The 13,881-nt window shown below is 50.2% G+C and overlaps 1 protein-coding gene across 1 annotated transcript in view; it reads right to left on the reverse strand.

Annotated features, from left to right (window-relative positions):
• Positions 1-449: 449 nt before the first annotated feature.
• Positions 450-13,881, reverse strand: part of Panx1 (pannexin 1) — a 38,484-nt gene continuing 25,052 nt past the window's right edge. The window contains exons 3-5 of the mRNA XM_021172892.3: positions 4,648-4,868; positions 2,017-2,675; positions 450-882 (exon numbers count right to left, since the gene is read on the reverse strand). Coding sequence (XP_021028551.1) covers positions 803-882; positions 2,017-2,675; positions 4,648-4,868 — 960 coding nt within the window. The 3' untranslated portion in view covers positions 450-802. The remainder of the gene's footprint in view (positions 883-2,016; positions 2,676-4,647; positions 4,869-13,881) is intronic.

Consider the following 13,881-nt stretch of genomic DNA (forward strand, 5'->3'; position numbering starts at 1 on the left):
TGGCTGAGGTCACTGTTGTATCAGTTCCATGTTCTGCTCTCATTGGACAAAGTGCCCCTTGCCGTGTTCTCTTCATGCGCTTCAGTAAAACCTGCTCTCCCGTCTCAGGTACCCTAACATCTATCGATAACCTCTAAACTCAGGTTTCCCACTGGGAAGGTTTCTGAAGCCTTCCTTCCGAGAGTCACCATGGTATGACTGTCTCCTTGGCGGGGTTCAGTCGGCACTGCCTCAACCTGCTGTCCCTGCAGAGGTCAAAGGGCAGCGAGCAGTGGGAGAGGACAATCAGCTGAGGCTGGTGAGTGACAGGACAGCTTGCCTGTACAGGAGCTGAGACCCAGGTCACAGCCAACCTAGGACACTGCCGCGCATGCGCACAGGCTGACCTCCCTGGTAGGCCAGAGAATGCTTTTCTGGTTCAACAGCGAGTAAGGGCACAGAGGGTGTCATTAAGTTCCATCCTCACATGTTTATTACCTCACAAAGCAAAGCATCCTCCAAGTGCTTGCTCTCTAGAAGCCCCAGGTCCTCTAGCACCTGCCAGTCCAGAACACTGCTCCTCTGTGGCTGAGGCTCTGTGCTCTTAACAGCCCTGCAATGAGGACTTTACACAAAGCACACTTACTCTTGTGGGACGTTTCTAATCTATTCTTCTATGACGCTGTTGGCCATTATGTCTATTAGAGATTGGTAGGACACACACTACATCAATACCAAAAACATCTACTGCAAACTAACTACGGATCCAACAGGGGTGCGTCAGCCACAGAAGCCACAGGCTTGAAATTCAAGCAGGAAGCCATTAGCAGGACGAATTCAGAAGCCTCTGGCGAGAGTTCTTCTCCCCATTGTTTGCTGCAGCCTCGCTGTTCAGGTCCAAATCTGTCAAAATTAAAAGCATTATTTATAAGGGAGGAATAGCAGGAGGCACCGGTGTTAGCCCACTATGAAGGGACTTCTCATACACACCCTTTACCATGGCTGCTGCTTAGTCGAAAGTCTTAAAGTTGGGTCGAGAAGTCAGTAACCCCCTTTTAAGTAAGAAGTCACAGAGTGACTTTGGGAGTAACCAGCCACTCTCTTGGTTATATATGAGGCCTGCTCCATAGGAGAACATTCACACCTGCACAGTAAACATGGCCCAAAGCCCATAGCTCAAGAGATCCTAAGTGCTAGAAGAGAACCTACTACTGCTATTTGGCTAAATGGGCATGTGGTCCAATTCCCTTCTGAATATGTCTGTCCTCATAGATTGATGATAGATTCTTAGCCAGAGAACCCTGCTTTTGCAGCAGGCAGCTGTCAATGCAGAGACTCAGAACTGGCCCAAGCCAAGAGCAAGTGAGATGGCTGCCGAGTGCCCAGCCTTAAACAGGACCTCTAGTCCAACCCCCGGCCCTAGGTCAGGCTCAGGGAATGTCCATGAAGAGGAAATGGGGTTAGTGCCAGGGGCAGGGGGTAAAAGGCTGGCATCTGAACACGACATGGCCTGGATCATGGACTTGCTACAGCTTAGCTACACAAGATGAACAGAGCCAACATGACCAGCCAGCGTCCCTACAGGAGGCACTGACTGAACTCCGTGTCACAAAACATAAAGACAATATGAAGGTGGGAATGGGATATATGGAGCACACACATATGGGGTACACACATATGAGGGAAGCTGGATATGATCAAGATACGCTGTAAACACGCATGAAACTGTCAAAGAACAAATCACAGAAGGACAAAGAGACCAGAGGTACAGACAGGAAGACAAGACAAAGATGTGGGATGCTAGAAACTGAGGTGGAACATGAGACAGCACACGGGACACAGACAGAGCAACCAGACAAGCCTGAGAGGAAGACAGGGAGAGGAGAACAGAGCTATCCTTCTTTGGAACTAGGATAACACCAATTTCTCCTTGTATCCTTGCAGTCTTAGGCTCCCGCAGGATAACACTGGAGCACGGGTTCAAGTGACAGGCAGGGTAGGGTAAAAAGGTGTGCCTGCTCAGAGAGCCCACCCTACCTTTGAACTCCACTCTCTGGCTGCCCTGGTCCTCTCCCTTGGTCTGTAGGGATGTGGGGATTTTTCCATCCATGATGTCCATCTTAATCATGCCCAGGTTTGTCAGGAGTAGCATGGGGTCAATGCCCTGCCCATTGCTTTTAATGTTCTCCAGCACCTTCAGACACTTGTACGATTTGAGCTCACTTATGTTCTCTTCCAGAAAAAGGTTGTAGAGGCTCAAGTCATTGTAGCCTTCAGACTTGAAATGCAGAACATCGAAGGTGGGCAGGATTTCATACACTTTGAGAACGTCCGTCTTCTGCCGGAACGGGATGAAGAACGTGTAGACGACGACGGGAATCAGCAGAGCATACACCATGAGGTTAATGAGGCTGAGCAGCTGGAAGATGCCCACGGCGATGAGCTTGCACTGGAAGCGATCGGGAATGGTGCTGTCGTTTTTCAGGACGCCTGATTTGATGCTGCACAGAAACTCGTCCGAGAGTGAGGAGAGGCTGAAGTAATAGCTCAAGTAGATACAAGCCAGCAGTATAACCACAAATGTCACCAGCCGACAGCTAATGTATTTCACGATTAAATGACTAGAGTTCTTTTTTGTCTTCAAGTACTGCTCCACGATTGGGTACTTGAAGTGGCTTTCAGATATCTCCCACAGACTGAAAAACAAAGCAAATAAAAATAATTGAGACCCTGGCCACTCTCATCAAGTGTGAAAGGCACGGGCATTGTCAACACTGTCACACTGAAAACTTCAAACAGTAACTGTAACTTCATCTGACTGCTGAGGAATAAAACCATGCTTAAAAAACATTTTTTCACTAGGCAGTGGTGACACATGCCTTTAACCCAGCATGCAGAGGCAGAGGCAGGAGGATCTCTGGGTTTGAAGACAGCCTGGTCTACAGAGTGAGTTCCAGGACAACCAGGGCTACACAGAGAAACCCTGTTTCAAAAAACCAAGACAAATAAACAAAACCTTTTTTTTTCTTTAAATGTTTTAAACATTTAAAATTTTATATGAGTGCTCTGACTGCATGTGTGCAGTGCCCTTGGGAGCCAAGAGAGGATGTTAGATCCCCTGAAACCAACACTCTGGCCTCTGCAAGAGCGGCAAGTGCCCTTAGCTGCTAAGTCCGCTCCCCAGCCCCACCTCTTTTTAATAGTTTAAAGTCAGTCTGCTTGGTTAAATGTGAGTTAATACTTAATAACCTTTAGGGTAACACCTGGTACCCACTGCTCAGTGTTTGTTAAATAAATTTATCAAATCCAGAACAGCAGCTGGTGGTCCATTACTGTTTTGAAATGAGAATCTCCCTCTAAGAATGAAACAGAGAAAAGAAATTTCCAACCCATGTAGAACATGTGTCTATCAGGGAGGGTGGAGGCCACTCAGGGACTCAAATGGTCCCCGGCTCTCTAAGAAACCACAGAACAGTGTTTATCTATTATCTAGAAATAAAAGGGTGAAAAAACAGAAGCAAATAAATGCATTGAGTTAATAGTGTTGCACTCAAACCCAGTGTCTGGAATTGTGACAACGAGTTTTATGTCACCTTGACGCAAGCTAGAGTTGGTTTACAGAGGGAACCTTGATTGAGAGAAGGCTCCCACCAGGCTGGCCTGTGGATAGGCCTGTGTCGCATTTTTTGGGTTGATGATTGATATGGGAGGTTGGGCTCACTGTGGGCAATGCCATCCCTGGACTGGCCATCCTAGGTGCCGTAAGGAAGCAGACTGAACCACTGTTTAAGAGCCAGCCAGGACCTGGGCATCAGATCCTGCCTCCAGGTTCGCGCCCTGCTTGTCCTGTTCCTATTGCTGTGATAAAACACTATGACCAAAAGCAGCTTGAGGGGAAGAATTTAGTTTAGCTAACAGTGCAACATTACAGTCCATTAGTGAAAGAAAACGGGGCAAGCAGATGCTGGCTTATGATTGTTTTTTAAACGACAATCCCCCACTAACATGAAAAATGAAATTCTCAGCCCAACTAGAACACAAACACATCTACCCAGGAGGGTAGAGGTCACTTGGAGGACCCAAATGGCATAATTAGTGTCTCTGGCTCTCATAATTCTTGCCCTGGTTTCTAATGTTAGCTAAAATAAATCGTTCCCCTTCGAGTAGCTTTTGGTTATGGAGTTTCATCATAGCAACAGAAATTCTAAGACAGGAATATAGCAGGTATCTTTAGAAAGAAAACAGCTGTTGCTATTGTTACTACTAGCAATGACAGAACCGGAGGAAGAATGTAAGAGAGTGGGCGGGGCCTCCACCCAGTGAGAGAGAAGGCAGGGCCTCCACCGTTCTCATCCTTTGTACATGCTTGGCTACCTTAGAATCAATCCTCTGTGCCTTTTCATTATAGGAGATCAAAGCAAGCAAGCTACAGGTGAGACCTGTTGCCCCTGTGAGAACTGCTTTTCAAAGGATGAGACTGGACAGGAAAGGATGTTAACCTGAGGACAGTGAGGTCTGAGGAGAACAGGGTCCTGTCAGTTGACGGTTGACAGCCTACGTACTCCCTTCTCACTCTTGGCAATCAGCACCCTGGGCCAGCACAGCAGGGCAAAAAGGGGCAGGGAACTGATCCTAGGGTGGCCATGGACAGCCCTCTGGAGCCATTACCTCTGCCCCACATTCTCAGTCACTCCTGGGGGTCCAGGTCCGTCTCTCAGGTCCAAATCTCGAGCACTCTTGGCAGCCTTGATGGCGCGATTGTAGACTTTGTCAAGTTCCTCCATGATAAACTTCAGGTCTGAGCAGAGGTGTGGAGCTGCAGCGAAGCGCCAGAAGAGCGCGGGCAGGTACAGGAGTATGGCAAACAGCAGTAAGATGTAGGGGAAGAACTGAAAAGCAAGAGCCAGTCACGGTGAGCACCCCGTCTCGGAGCAGAAAAAGCCCCGATCGGCCTCCCTGGACACTTCCCGACTCTGCCAGGAGCTGCTTGTGACCCACGTCACTGACGGACACCTGCTTGCTGCCTGTTGATTAATGCTTGTATAGATATCTGACCCTGAGCCGACCCCTTCCATTCAATAGACAGTAACTGGAAGGAGGTGGTGATTACATGGGGACAGAAAGCATTTCCTTCTAATCACGGAAAAAGAAAAAGAAATACATTTTCCTGTCCTGCAGAATGGTTCCTCATCAGAGCCCTAATTAAGGAACAGGCAGATTTCACAGTGGCCTTCGCTGGGTTTTCCTTTCATTTGCTCCAGTTTAAAGCTCTAGTTTTTTTTTGTTTTGCTTTTCTCTTTTCTAGACACTGGGAAAATGCCAAAGAAACATTATGACAAATTCTGGCTTAGGTGGTCTGGTGATCATCTTGTAAAGCAGTTGGAATAAGCACCTAAAAGCTACAGGATGTGGAGGGAGGGGCCCTTACCGCTGACCGTCACTCTATAGTTGGACAGTGTCCTGTGAGAGACGCCGCAGCACAGTAACAATCACAGTGAGGCGCCAGGGTTGGGGGACACAGAGCAGGCCAGAGGGATGGCAGGCAGTGGGGGGTGATCTGGAACTAGTTCAACCAGAAGCTTGGGAAGATATGGAGTCTCTGACCCTCAGTTTCCCTCTCTGAAGTGGTTGTATGATACAGGAATCATGAAGATGCAACTGGATGGCCCAGGAAAAGAAGCTAGACGTGGCTGCTGCCTGGCCTGTCCAACGCACTGGAGATCGCCAGGAAATACCAACAACAGAACAGGGCCTCCTACCTATAGCCCATAGGCCATCAACTTGACACAACCTAGAATAGTCTAGGAGTCTCACTGAGAGACCATGTACATTGATTCGACCCAGGGCATGGCTGTGGGAAACCTAGCCCACTGTGAGAAGCACCATGCCCTAGGTCTGGTGGGGCTGGGGTCCTAAACTGCACGAGAGTGGAGAGATCAAGCTGGGTACAAGCAAGCAATGACCACGCTGTACTCATTCCTCTCTGCCCTCGTCCGTGGATGCGATGTGGCTGTTTCAGGTTCTGCTGCCTTGACTTCCCCATAGTCAGATGTATAGACGAATGCATGGGCTATAACCTGCAGCTGACATTAGCCACTTCTCCTGTAAGCTGAATTTGTCAAGGTGTTCAATTACAGCAACAGAAATGAACTAAGCCAGACATGGTATTGCAGGTCTGAGTAGACATCCCCACAATGGCACACTGGTGTGCAAGCTCACACTGTCTGAGAAACAGCAGCAGTCTAGTCTGGTGGCGCTCACTTGGGGCTCCAAGCCTGCCCAGAATCTTGAAGGATTCTGAGAACACCACTTTCCTGGCACTAACCCCAATGTTAAAAGTTCTACTCTAGCAAGTGTGGGTGGGGTTCATTCCCGGGTTTGTACATATTCCAGGTAATGCCAGAGGCTTCCAGTAAATCCTCCAAGTCTCTATGACTCTGCTTTAGAAAAATATTTTGCCCACTTTGTTAAGTATTTTCTATTCTTTCCCGTTTTCTTTTAAGTGCTCTGTTTCAGAGAAAACTGATTAATCTTTGCAGATGACGAGCTGAACAAGACTAGAGAACAGAGTTCAAGCAGTCTTAGAGCGCCCTCTGCTGGTCTCCTGGATGCACTCACATGCCCAGCAAAAAAATTACCTGCTCTTAGCGCCAGGGGAAGCCATCAGCTGTGAATAAAGCAGGGGTGGGAGTCCAGAGGAAGGGATGAGAGAATATCAGCCTAGTCAACAGGGAGGATTGACAATGCCAGTCCACAGTGACAGACACTTGAACATTACCCTGAAGAACGTCTCTGGGGTTTAGCTGGCATTGAACTGAGACATGCTTATACACCCTGTACCCCTAGTCCCTTGAAAGCCATGCCTGGTGGACACACAAGCTAGGCGGCTGCCAAGAGCTGTGGAATGGGAGTTTAGTGGACACCGAGCTTTGTCTGGGAGGTCGGAGCTCAGTGGATGGATATGCAGAGGACTGTAAGCTGAACGACAGGAATTAAGCACGATTGGTCACTCGAAAGAGTGACTTAAAAAGACTGTTCTGAGGAAAGGGGTTTTGTACTCTGAAAATTCTCCCATTTCTTCTATTTAAAGCTATATAAGGTCATCCTATTGCATTGTTATTTAACATGTAAATTGTACCACTATAACATATGTTTACTGTTTTTTAAGTTTTAGATTAAACATATTTCTATATTTTATTTTTACAAGGTAAAAAACTGAAAAACATTCTGTGTGGGAATATAGCAGCTATGATTGCTGATTTGTGCCCAACTCCAAAGCCACAGCTTTATGTCCAGTTGGCATGGGCTGCTTCTCTAGTTAGCGAACAATCTTGGAAAAATATATATTTTAGATTTACTTAATTTTTAACTATGTCTATGTGTGTGAGAGTGTGTGTATTAGGTATGTGTGGGGGTCAGATCCCCTAGAACAGGAGGTACAGGCAGTGGTGGATGCTAAAACTAAGAGCCTCAGAGGCCAGGGTCCTCTGGAGAGCAGAGCCTGCTCTTAAACAGTGAGCCATCTTGATTGTAAGCCATGCTCATTTCCGGGACTCTCACAATCAAATCCTACACACTGAAAGGCCATGGACAATGAGTCTTTTCTCTGACTGTTCTGTAGGCCAGTCCTACAGAACTCCCTCCGAAGGCCCTGGGGAGACTGCCTCGCACAGGCCACCTCCCCCAAGTGTCCCCACATTGTCTCCCCTTGACGTGTGTCTATGTGCAATTTTTCTCCTCGTAAGAGGACACCACCAGCTCCAGGGTTGGTCCTCATAACTCACTACTGAATCTCTAACAGACTGTTCAACTCAAGTCATACTCTCAGTATGCAGGGTTAAGATGGCAACATAATCTTGGGTGACAGAATTCAACCCCTGCCACCACACCCATGTCCTTCATCTTGGTCTCTGCCCCAGAATAGCCCTGGAAGCATCTGGCTCATGCTACTGTACTGACAAGCTGATATGTACAGGACAACCTGCCCTTTACTCCTGCCTCTCAGTGTCAGTGCTCCCCAGATTCTGTCCTCAGTAGCTTTGACTGTCAGCTTGACACAGCCTATAGTCACCTGGTGGGGAGCCTCGGATGAATTCACTTAGAGTGGCCTGGCGGCGTGTCTCGGGAGCGGGAGCTGTCACTGCTACTGATAGGAGGGACTAGCCTATTGCAGGCATCACCACTCCCTGGGCAGCTGTGCTGAGCTGTGTAAGAAAGCTAGGTAAGTATGAGCCTGAGTGTGAACCAGAGTGTGAGCCAGAGTGCGAGCCTGAGTGCGAGCCAGGGTGAGAGCCTGAGTGCGAGCCAGAGTGTGAGTCTGAGTGCGAGCCTGACTGTGAGCCAGAGTGCAAGCCTGAGTGTGAGCCAGAGTGCAAGCCTGAGTGTGAGCCAGAGTGCGAGTCTGAGTACGAGCCAGAGTGCGAGCCTGAGTGAGAACCTGAGTGTGAGCCAGAGTGCGAGTCTGAGCGAGAGCCTGAGTGTGAGCCAGAGTGCGAATCTGAGTGTGAGCCTGAGTGTGAGCCTGAGTGTGAGCCAGAGTGTGAGTCTGAGTGCGAGTCTCAGTGCAAGCCAGAGTGCAAGCCTGAGTGCGAGCCTCAGTGAGAGCCAGAGTGTGAGCCTGAGTGCAAGCCTGAGTGTGAGCCTGAGTGCAAGCATGAGTGTGAGCCAGAGTGCAAGTCTGAGTGTGAGCCTGAGTGTGAGCCAGAGTGCAAGTCTGAGTGAGAGCCTGAGTGCAAGCCAGAGTGTGAGTCTGAGAGCCTGAGTGCAAGCCATGGTGCGAGTCTGAGTACGAGCCTGAGTGGGAGTCTGAGTGTGAGCCTGAATGCAAGTCTGAGTGCGAGTCTGAGTGCGAGCCTGAGTGTGCGCCAGAGTGCGAGCCTGAGTGTGAGCCTGAATGCAAGCATGAGTGTGAGCCAGAGTGCAAGTCTGAGTGTGAGCCTGAGTGTGAGCCAGAGTATGAGTCTGAGTGAGAGCCTGAGTGCGAGCCAGAGTGCGAGTCTGAGTGTGAGCCTGAGTGAGAGCCTGAGTGCGAGCCAGAGTGCAAGCCAGAGTGCGAGTCTGAGTGTGAGCCTGAGTGCGAGCCTGGGTGTGAGCCTGAGTGCAAGCATGAGTGTGAGCCTGAGTGCAAGTCTGAATGCGAGTCTGAGTGAGAGCCTGAGTGTGCGCCAGAGTGCGAGTCTGAGTATGAGCCAGAGTGCGAGCCTAAGTGCGAGCCTGAGTGCGAGCATGAGTGTGAGCCTGAATGCAAGCATGAATGTGAGCCAGAGTGCAAGTCTGAGTGTGAGCCTGAGTGTGAGCCAGAGTGCAAGTCTGAGTGAGAGCCTGAGTGCAAGCCAGAGTGTGAGTCTGAGAGCCTGAGTGCAAGCCAGAGTGTGAGTCTGAGTGCGAGCCTGAGTGTGAGCCAGAGTGTGGGCCTGAGTGTGAGCCTGAGTGAGAGCCTGAGTGTGAGCCCGAGTGCAAGCCCGAGTGTGAGCCAGAGTGTGAGCCAGCAAGCAGTGTCCCTGGTCCCTGCCCTCACTTCCTTCAGTGGTGGATTAGGACCTGCACATGAACCACATAACCCCCTTCCTCTCCACGTTGCTTTTCCTCAGTATTTTATCACAGGGACAGAAAGGAACTAAAGAGACGCCATCCCTTCGACACCCTCGGTCTCACAGCTTCCACACATCACCCTCACAGCTGCCCCGAGTGGGCACCACCAGACTAGACTGCTGTTCCTCAGACAGTGTGAGCCTGCACACCAGTGTGCCATTGTGGGGATGTCTACTCAGACCTGCAATTCCATGTCTAGTTTAGTTTCATTTCTGGACAAGTTCAATTTATAGGAGAAGTGGCTTATATCAGCGCCCCAGACACCTGGCATGCTACCCCAGCGGTTGGTCAGCTGCTACCACAACACATAAGCATAAACACAGTGCGTGTCTTCCTGGGGTAGCTTCAACAGTGACTGTGTGACTTTCAAGATCCCTTGGTGTCACCTTGTGATTGGCTGTGTGGTATCAAGCCCTGTGTGCTGTTGGCACATTCCCTTCTCAGAAGCACCTACTTCCTTCCCCTTCTGTCCTGACCAGAGCCTTCCCTGGGCCTGACTGGTGGTCTCCATGCCTCTCCTCTCTGACACACTAGGCTCTCCCTGCTCCCCTCCTGCCGCCCAGAACCCACCTCTGTAACTGGCGAGGCTTCTCCTGCCTCTCCTCTCATCAGTAACCACCACCGAGACTTGGCTCTGAGGACAGACTCTTAGAACCAAGCATACTGCTCAGGCCCACGCAGTGGCTCCCACTGGTCCAGCATTTGCCATATGCCTGTTTGGCAGTCACAGATCCTATTCTCTGTAACCCTACTTCCATTCCACTGTGCCGTGGCCACCCTGCTTCCCAACAGGACGAAGCATCTCCAGGAAGTGCCTCACCCCACACTCCCAAGGCTAGTGGCTCTCAACCTTTCTGATGCTGCGACCATTTTTACAGGTCCTCGTGCCATGGTGACCTCCAACCATAAAATTATTTTGTTCCTACTACATGACTGTTATGTGGCTCATAATGTAAATATCTATGCGACTCCCCCACAGGTTGAGAAGTGCTGCCCTAGGCAGTCCTGCTGGGTTGTTAGCTCAGCATCTCCACGTGGTCTCCAGCCTCTCAGCCACCTCGTTCTCATGACTCACGGGCCACAGTCTTCCTGGTCACAACCTTCCCTCCTGTCCCCACCCAGCTGTGTGCAAGGAAGGCACATTTTCTGAGAAGAACAGAGCCAGGTTTTTTGTTTTACAAATCACTACTTCTATACACTCACTCTTCACCCGCAACCACCTGGCTGTCACTTCACTAAAGCCCTGCAGCGGGAGCACTGAGGAATAACAGATCCAGTGAGTTTGGCTCCACTTGGAGAACAGTTGAGGGACAGGAGAACTCACGGCTCTGTCCCTGGGTTTCGGGGAAAACCACACTTTATCTTTTCTGTCTCACTTTCTAATTCAGTTCACCAGCAGGGAGAATCTGAGAATCTGAGACGCCATCTGTGGCCCACTGCTGCCAAGCAGAGCATGAGGGCCCTCGGTCAACATCAGCTAAAAGGAACTCCATGTCGCAGTCTGCAGCTAGGAAACCTGATTCCTCCAGCTCCCTGAGACAGCCTCCATGTTTCTCAGTTCCTCGAGCCCACTGGTAGTAGTGATGGGTCTGATCAAGACCTCCTACGGACATGTTTCTGTTGTGAGTTTTCTCTGGATTCTCCTCATTTGTGGTATGTCTGATAAATGCCAAACACCCTGCATAAAGAGCCAAAGAAAGCACACAGGTGATGCTCTAGATGATGCCCCTTCCTCCAAGGGGGACTCAGCTTCACTCTGGCAGACATGTAACTTAGAGACATCGGCAATGCCCAAGTAGTCTCATTGCCCAGGCTCTGAAATGACTCAGACCAGTACTTTAAACTCTGGGAGGGAGGGAGGGAGCCCCTTACTCCCAGCTAAGCCTGAGGGTTGACCAGGCAGGTTTCTACACTTTCTGTCCCTAGTCCTATGAGCCTGGTAAGAGCTGGGATACTCAGAACTGCCATAGCAAATGAGCTTAGCTCCAGAAAGAGCCTCAGACACTCATCCCACCCAGCAGGTCACCTTAGATGGGCCACTACTCCCTTGACTTGCAGACCTGGGTTCTGTTTGTGCAGCCCCAGACCCCAACATCTGGAAAAAAAACCCTGAGGGTTTCTCTTGCTCCAGTAGTCTTGTGGCAGCTCAGGTCCCTGCCAACCCTTACTTTAAGCAATCCCTGATACAATCTGAGGCTCAGCCAATGCCAACTCAGACTGGCCACAACTTGGTATTTCCACAATGACAATTTAACATGGACTTAAAACTACAGCAGCACGGACCAAGATTTACAAGGCTTCCTGTCTTCTGCAAGCGTCCACCTGTGCTGAAGGTCCTTACAAGATGATGTGCTGACACACAAGGCCGACAAAAACCCACTCTGCATGCAGGCTACACATTAAAGGGGAAAGATCAACCCAGGCATCACGTGGTACTTCCACATCAAATGTGCATAGAGTCTTGTAAGAGAAGAAGGCTGACTGGGTGTCCAGACGCAGTTACAGTAGCAGAGGATCTACAGTCAGCTCTGGTACTGCAGAAGATACACGTCTGTGTTTTCAGTAGATGAGCATCAGATGAGGCAAATGTTCTGGTTGGTTTTTACAAAGGGCAAAAGAACCAGTAGGACAGGCTAAAGCAGAGTCCTGCCTCGGTATGTGCAGAGGAGAGCCAAGATCTCAGGGAAGACCCAGAGTGTGACATCACTGCTCACAGGAAGACCCAGAGTGTGACATCACTGCTCACAGGAAGACCCAGAGTGTGACATCACTGCTCACAGGAAGACCCAGAGTGTGTGTGACACACTGCTCACAGGAAGACCCAGAGTGTGACATCACTGCTCACAGGAAGACCCAGAGTGTGACATCACTGCTCACAGGAAGACCCAGAGTGTGACATCACTGCTCACAGGAAGACCCAGAGTGTGTGTGACACACTGCTCACAGGAAGACCCAGAGTGTGACATCACTGCTCACAGGAAGACCCAGAGTGTGTGTGACACACTGCTCACAGGAAGACCCAGAGTGTGACATCACTGCTCACAGGAAGACCCAGAGTGTGACATCACTGCTCACAGGAAGACCCAGAGTGTGTGTGACATCACTGCTCACAGGAAGACCCAGAGTGTGACATCACTGCTCACAGGAAGACCCAGAGTGTGACATCACTGCTCACAGGAAGACCCAGAGTGTGACATCACTGCTCACAGGAAGACCCAGAGTGTGACATCACTGCTCACAGGAAGACCCAGAGTGTGACATCACTGCTCACAGGAAGACCCAGAGTGTGACATCACTGCTCACAGGAAGACCCAGAGTGTGACACACTGCTCACAGGAAGACCCAGAGTGTGACATCACTGCTCACAGGAAGACCCAGAGTGTGACACCACTGCTCACAGGAAGACCCAGAGTGTGACATCACTGCTCACAGGAAGACCCAGAGTGTGACATCACTGCTCACAGGAAGACCCAGAGTGTGACATCACTGCTCACAGGAAGACCCAGAGTGTGACATCACTGCTCACAGGAAGACCCAGAGTGTGACATCACTGCTCACAGGAAGACCCAGAGTGTGTGTGACATCACTGCTCACAGGAAGACCCAGAGTGTGACATCACTGCTCACAGGAAGACCCAGAGTGTGTGTGACATCACTGCTCACAGGAAGACCCAGAGTGTGACATCACTGCTCACAGGAAGACCCAGAGTGTGACACCACTGCTCACAGGAAGACCCAGAGTGTGACATCACTGCTCACAGGAAGACGCAGAGTGTGTGTGACACCACTGCTCACAGGAAGACCCAGAGTGTGACATCACTGCTCACAGGAAGACCCAGAGTGTGACATCACTGCTCACAGGAAGACCCAGAGTGTGACACCACTGCTCACAGGAAGACCCAGAGTGTGACATCACTGCTCACAGGAAGACCCAGAGTGTGACATCACTGCTCACAGGAAGACCCAGAGTGTGTGTGACACACTGCTCACAGGAAGACCCAGAGTGTGACATCACTGCTCACAGGAAGACCCAGAGTGTGACATCACTGCTCACAGGAAGACCCAGAGTGTGTGTGACATCACTGCTCACAGGAAGACCCAGAGTGTGACATCACTGCTCACAGGAAGACCCAGAGTGTGACATCACTGCTCACAGGAAGACCCAGAGTGTGACATCACTGCTCACAGGAAGACCCAGAGTGTGTGTGACACCACTGCTCACAGGAAGACCCAGAGTGTGACATCACTGCTCACAGGAAGACCCAGAGTGTGTGTGACACCACTGCTCACAGGAAGACCCAGAGTGTGACAT

This window comes from Mus caroli, unplaced genomic scaffold (genome assembly GCF_978045245.1).
Source record: "Mus caroli unplaced genomic scaffold, Mus_caroli_1 scaffold_11, whole genome shotgun sequence".
NCBI classification, from domain to species: domain Eukaryota; kingdom Metazoa; phylum Chordata; class Mammalia; order Rodentia; family Muridae; genus Mus; species Mus caroli.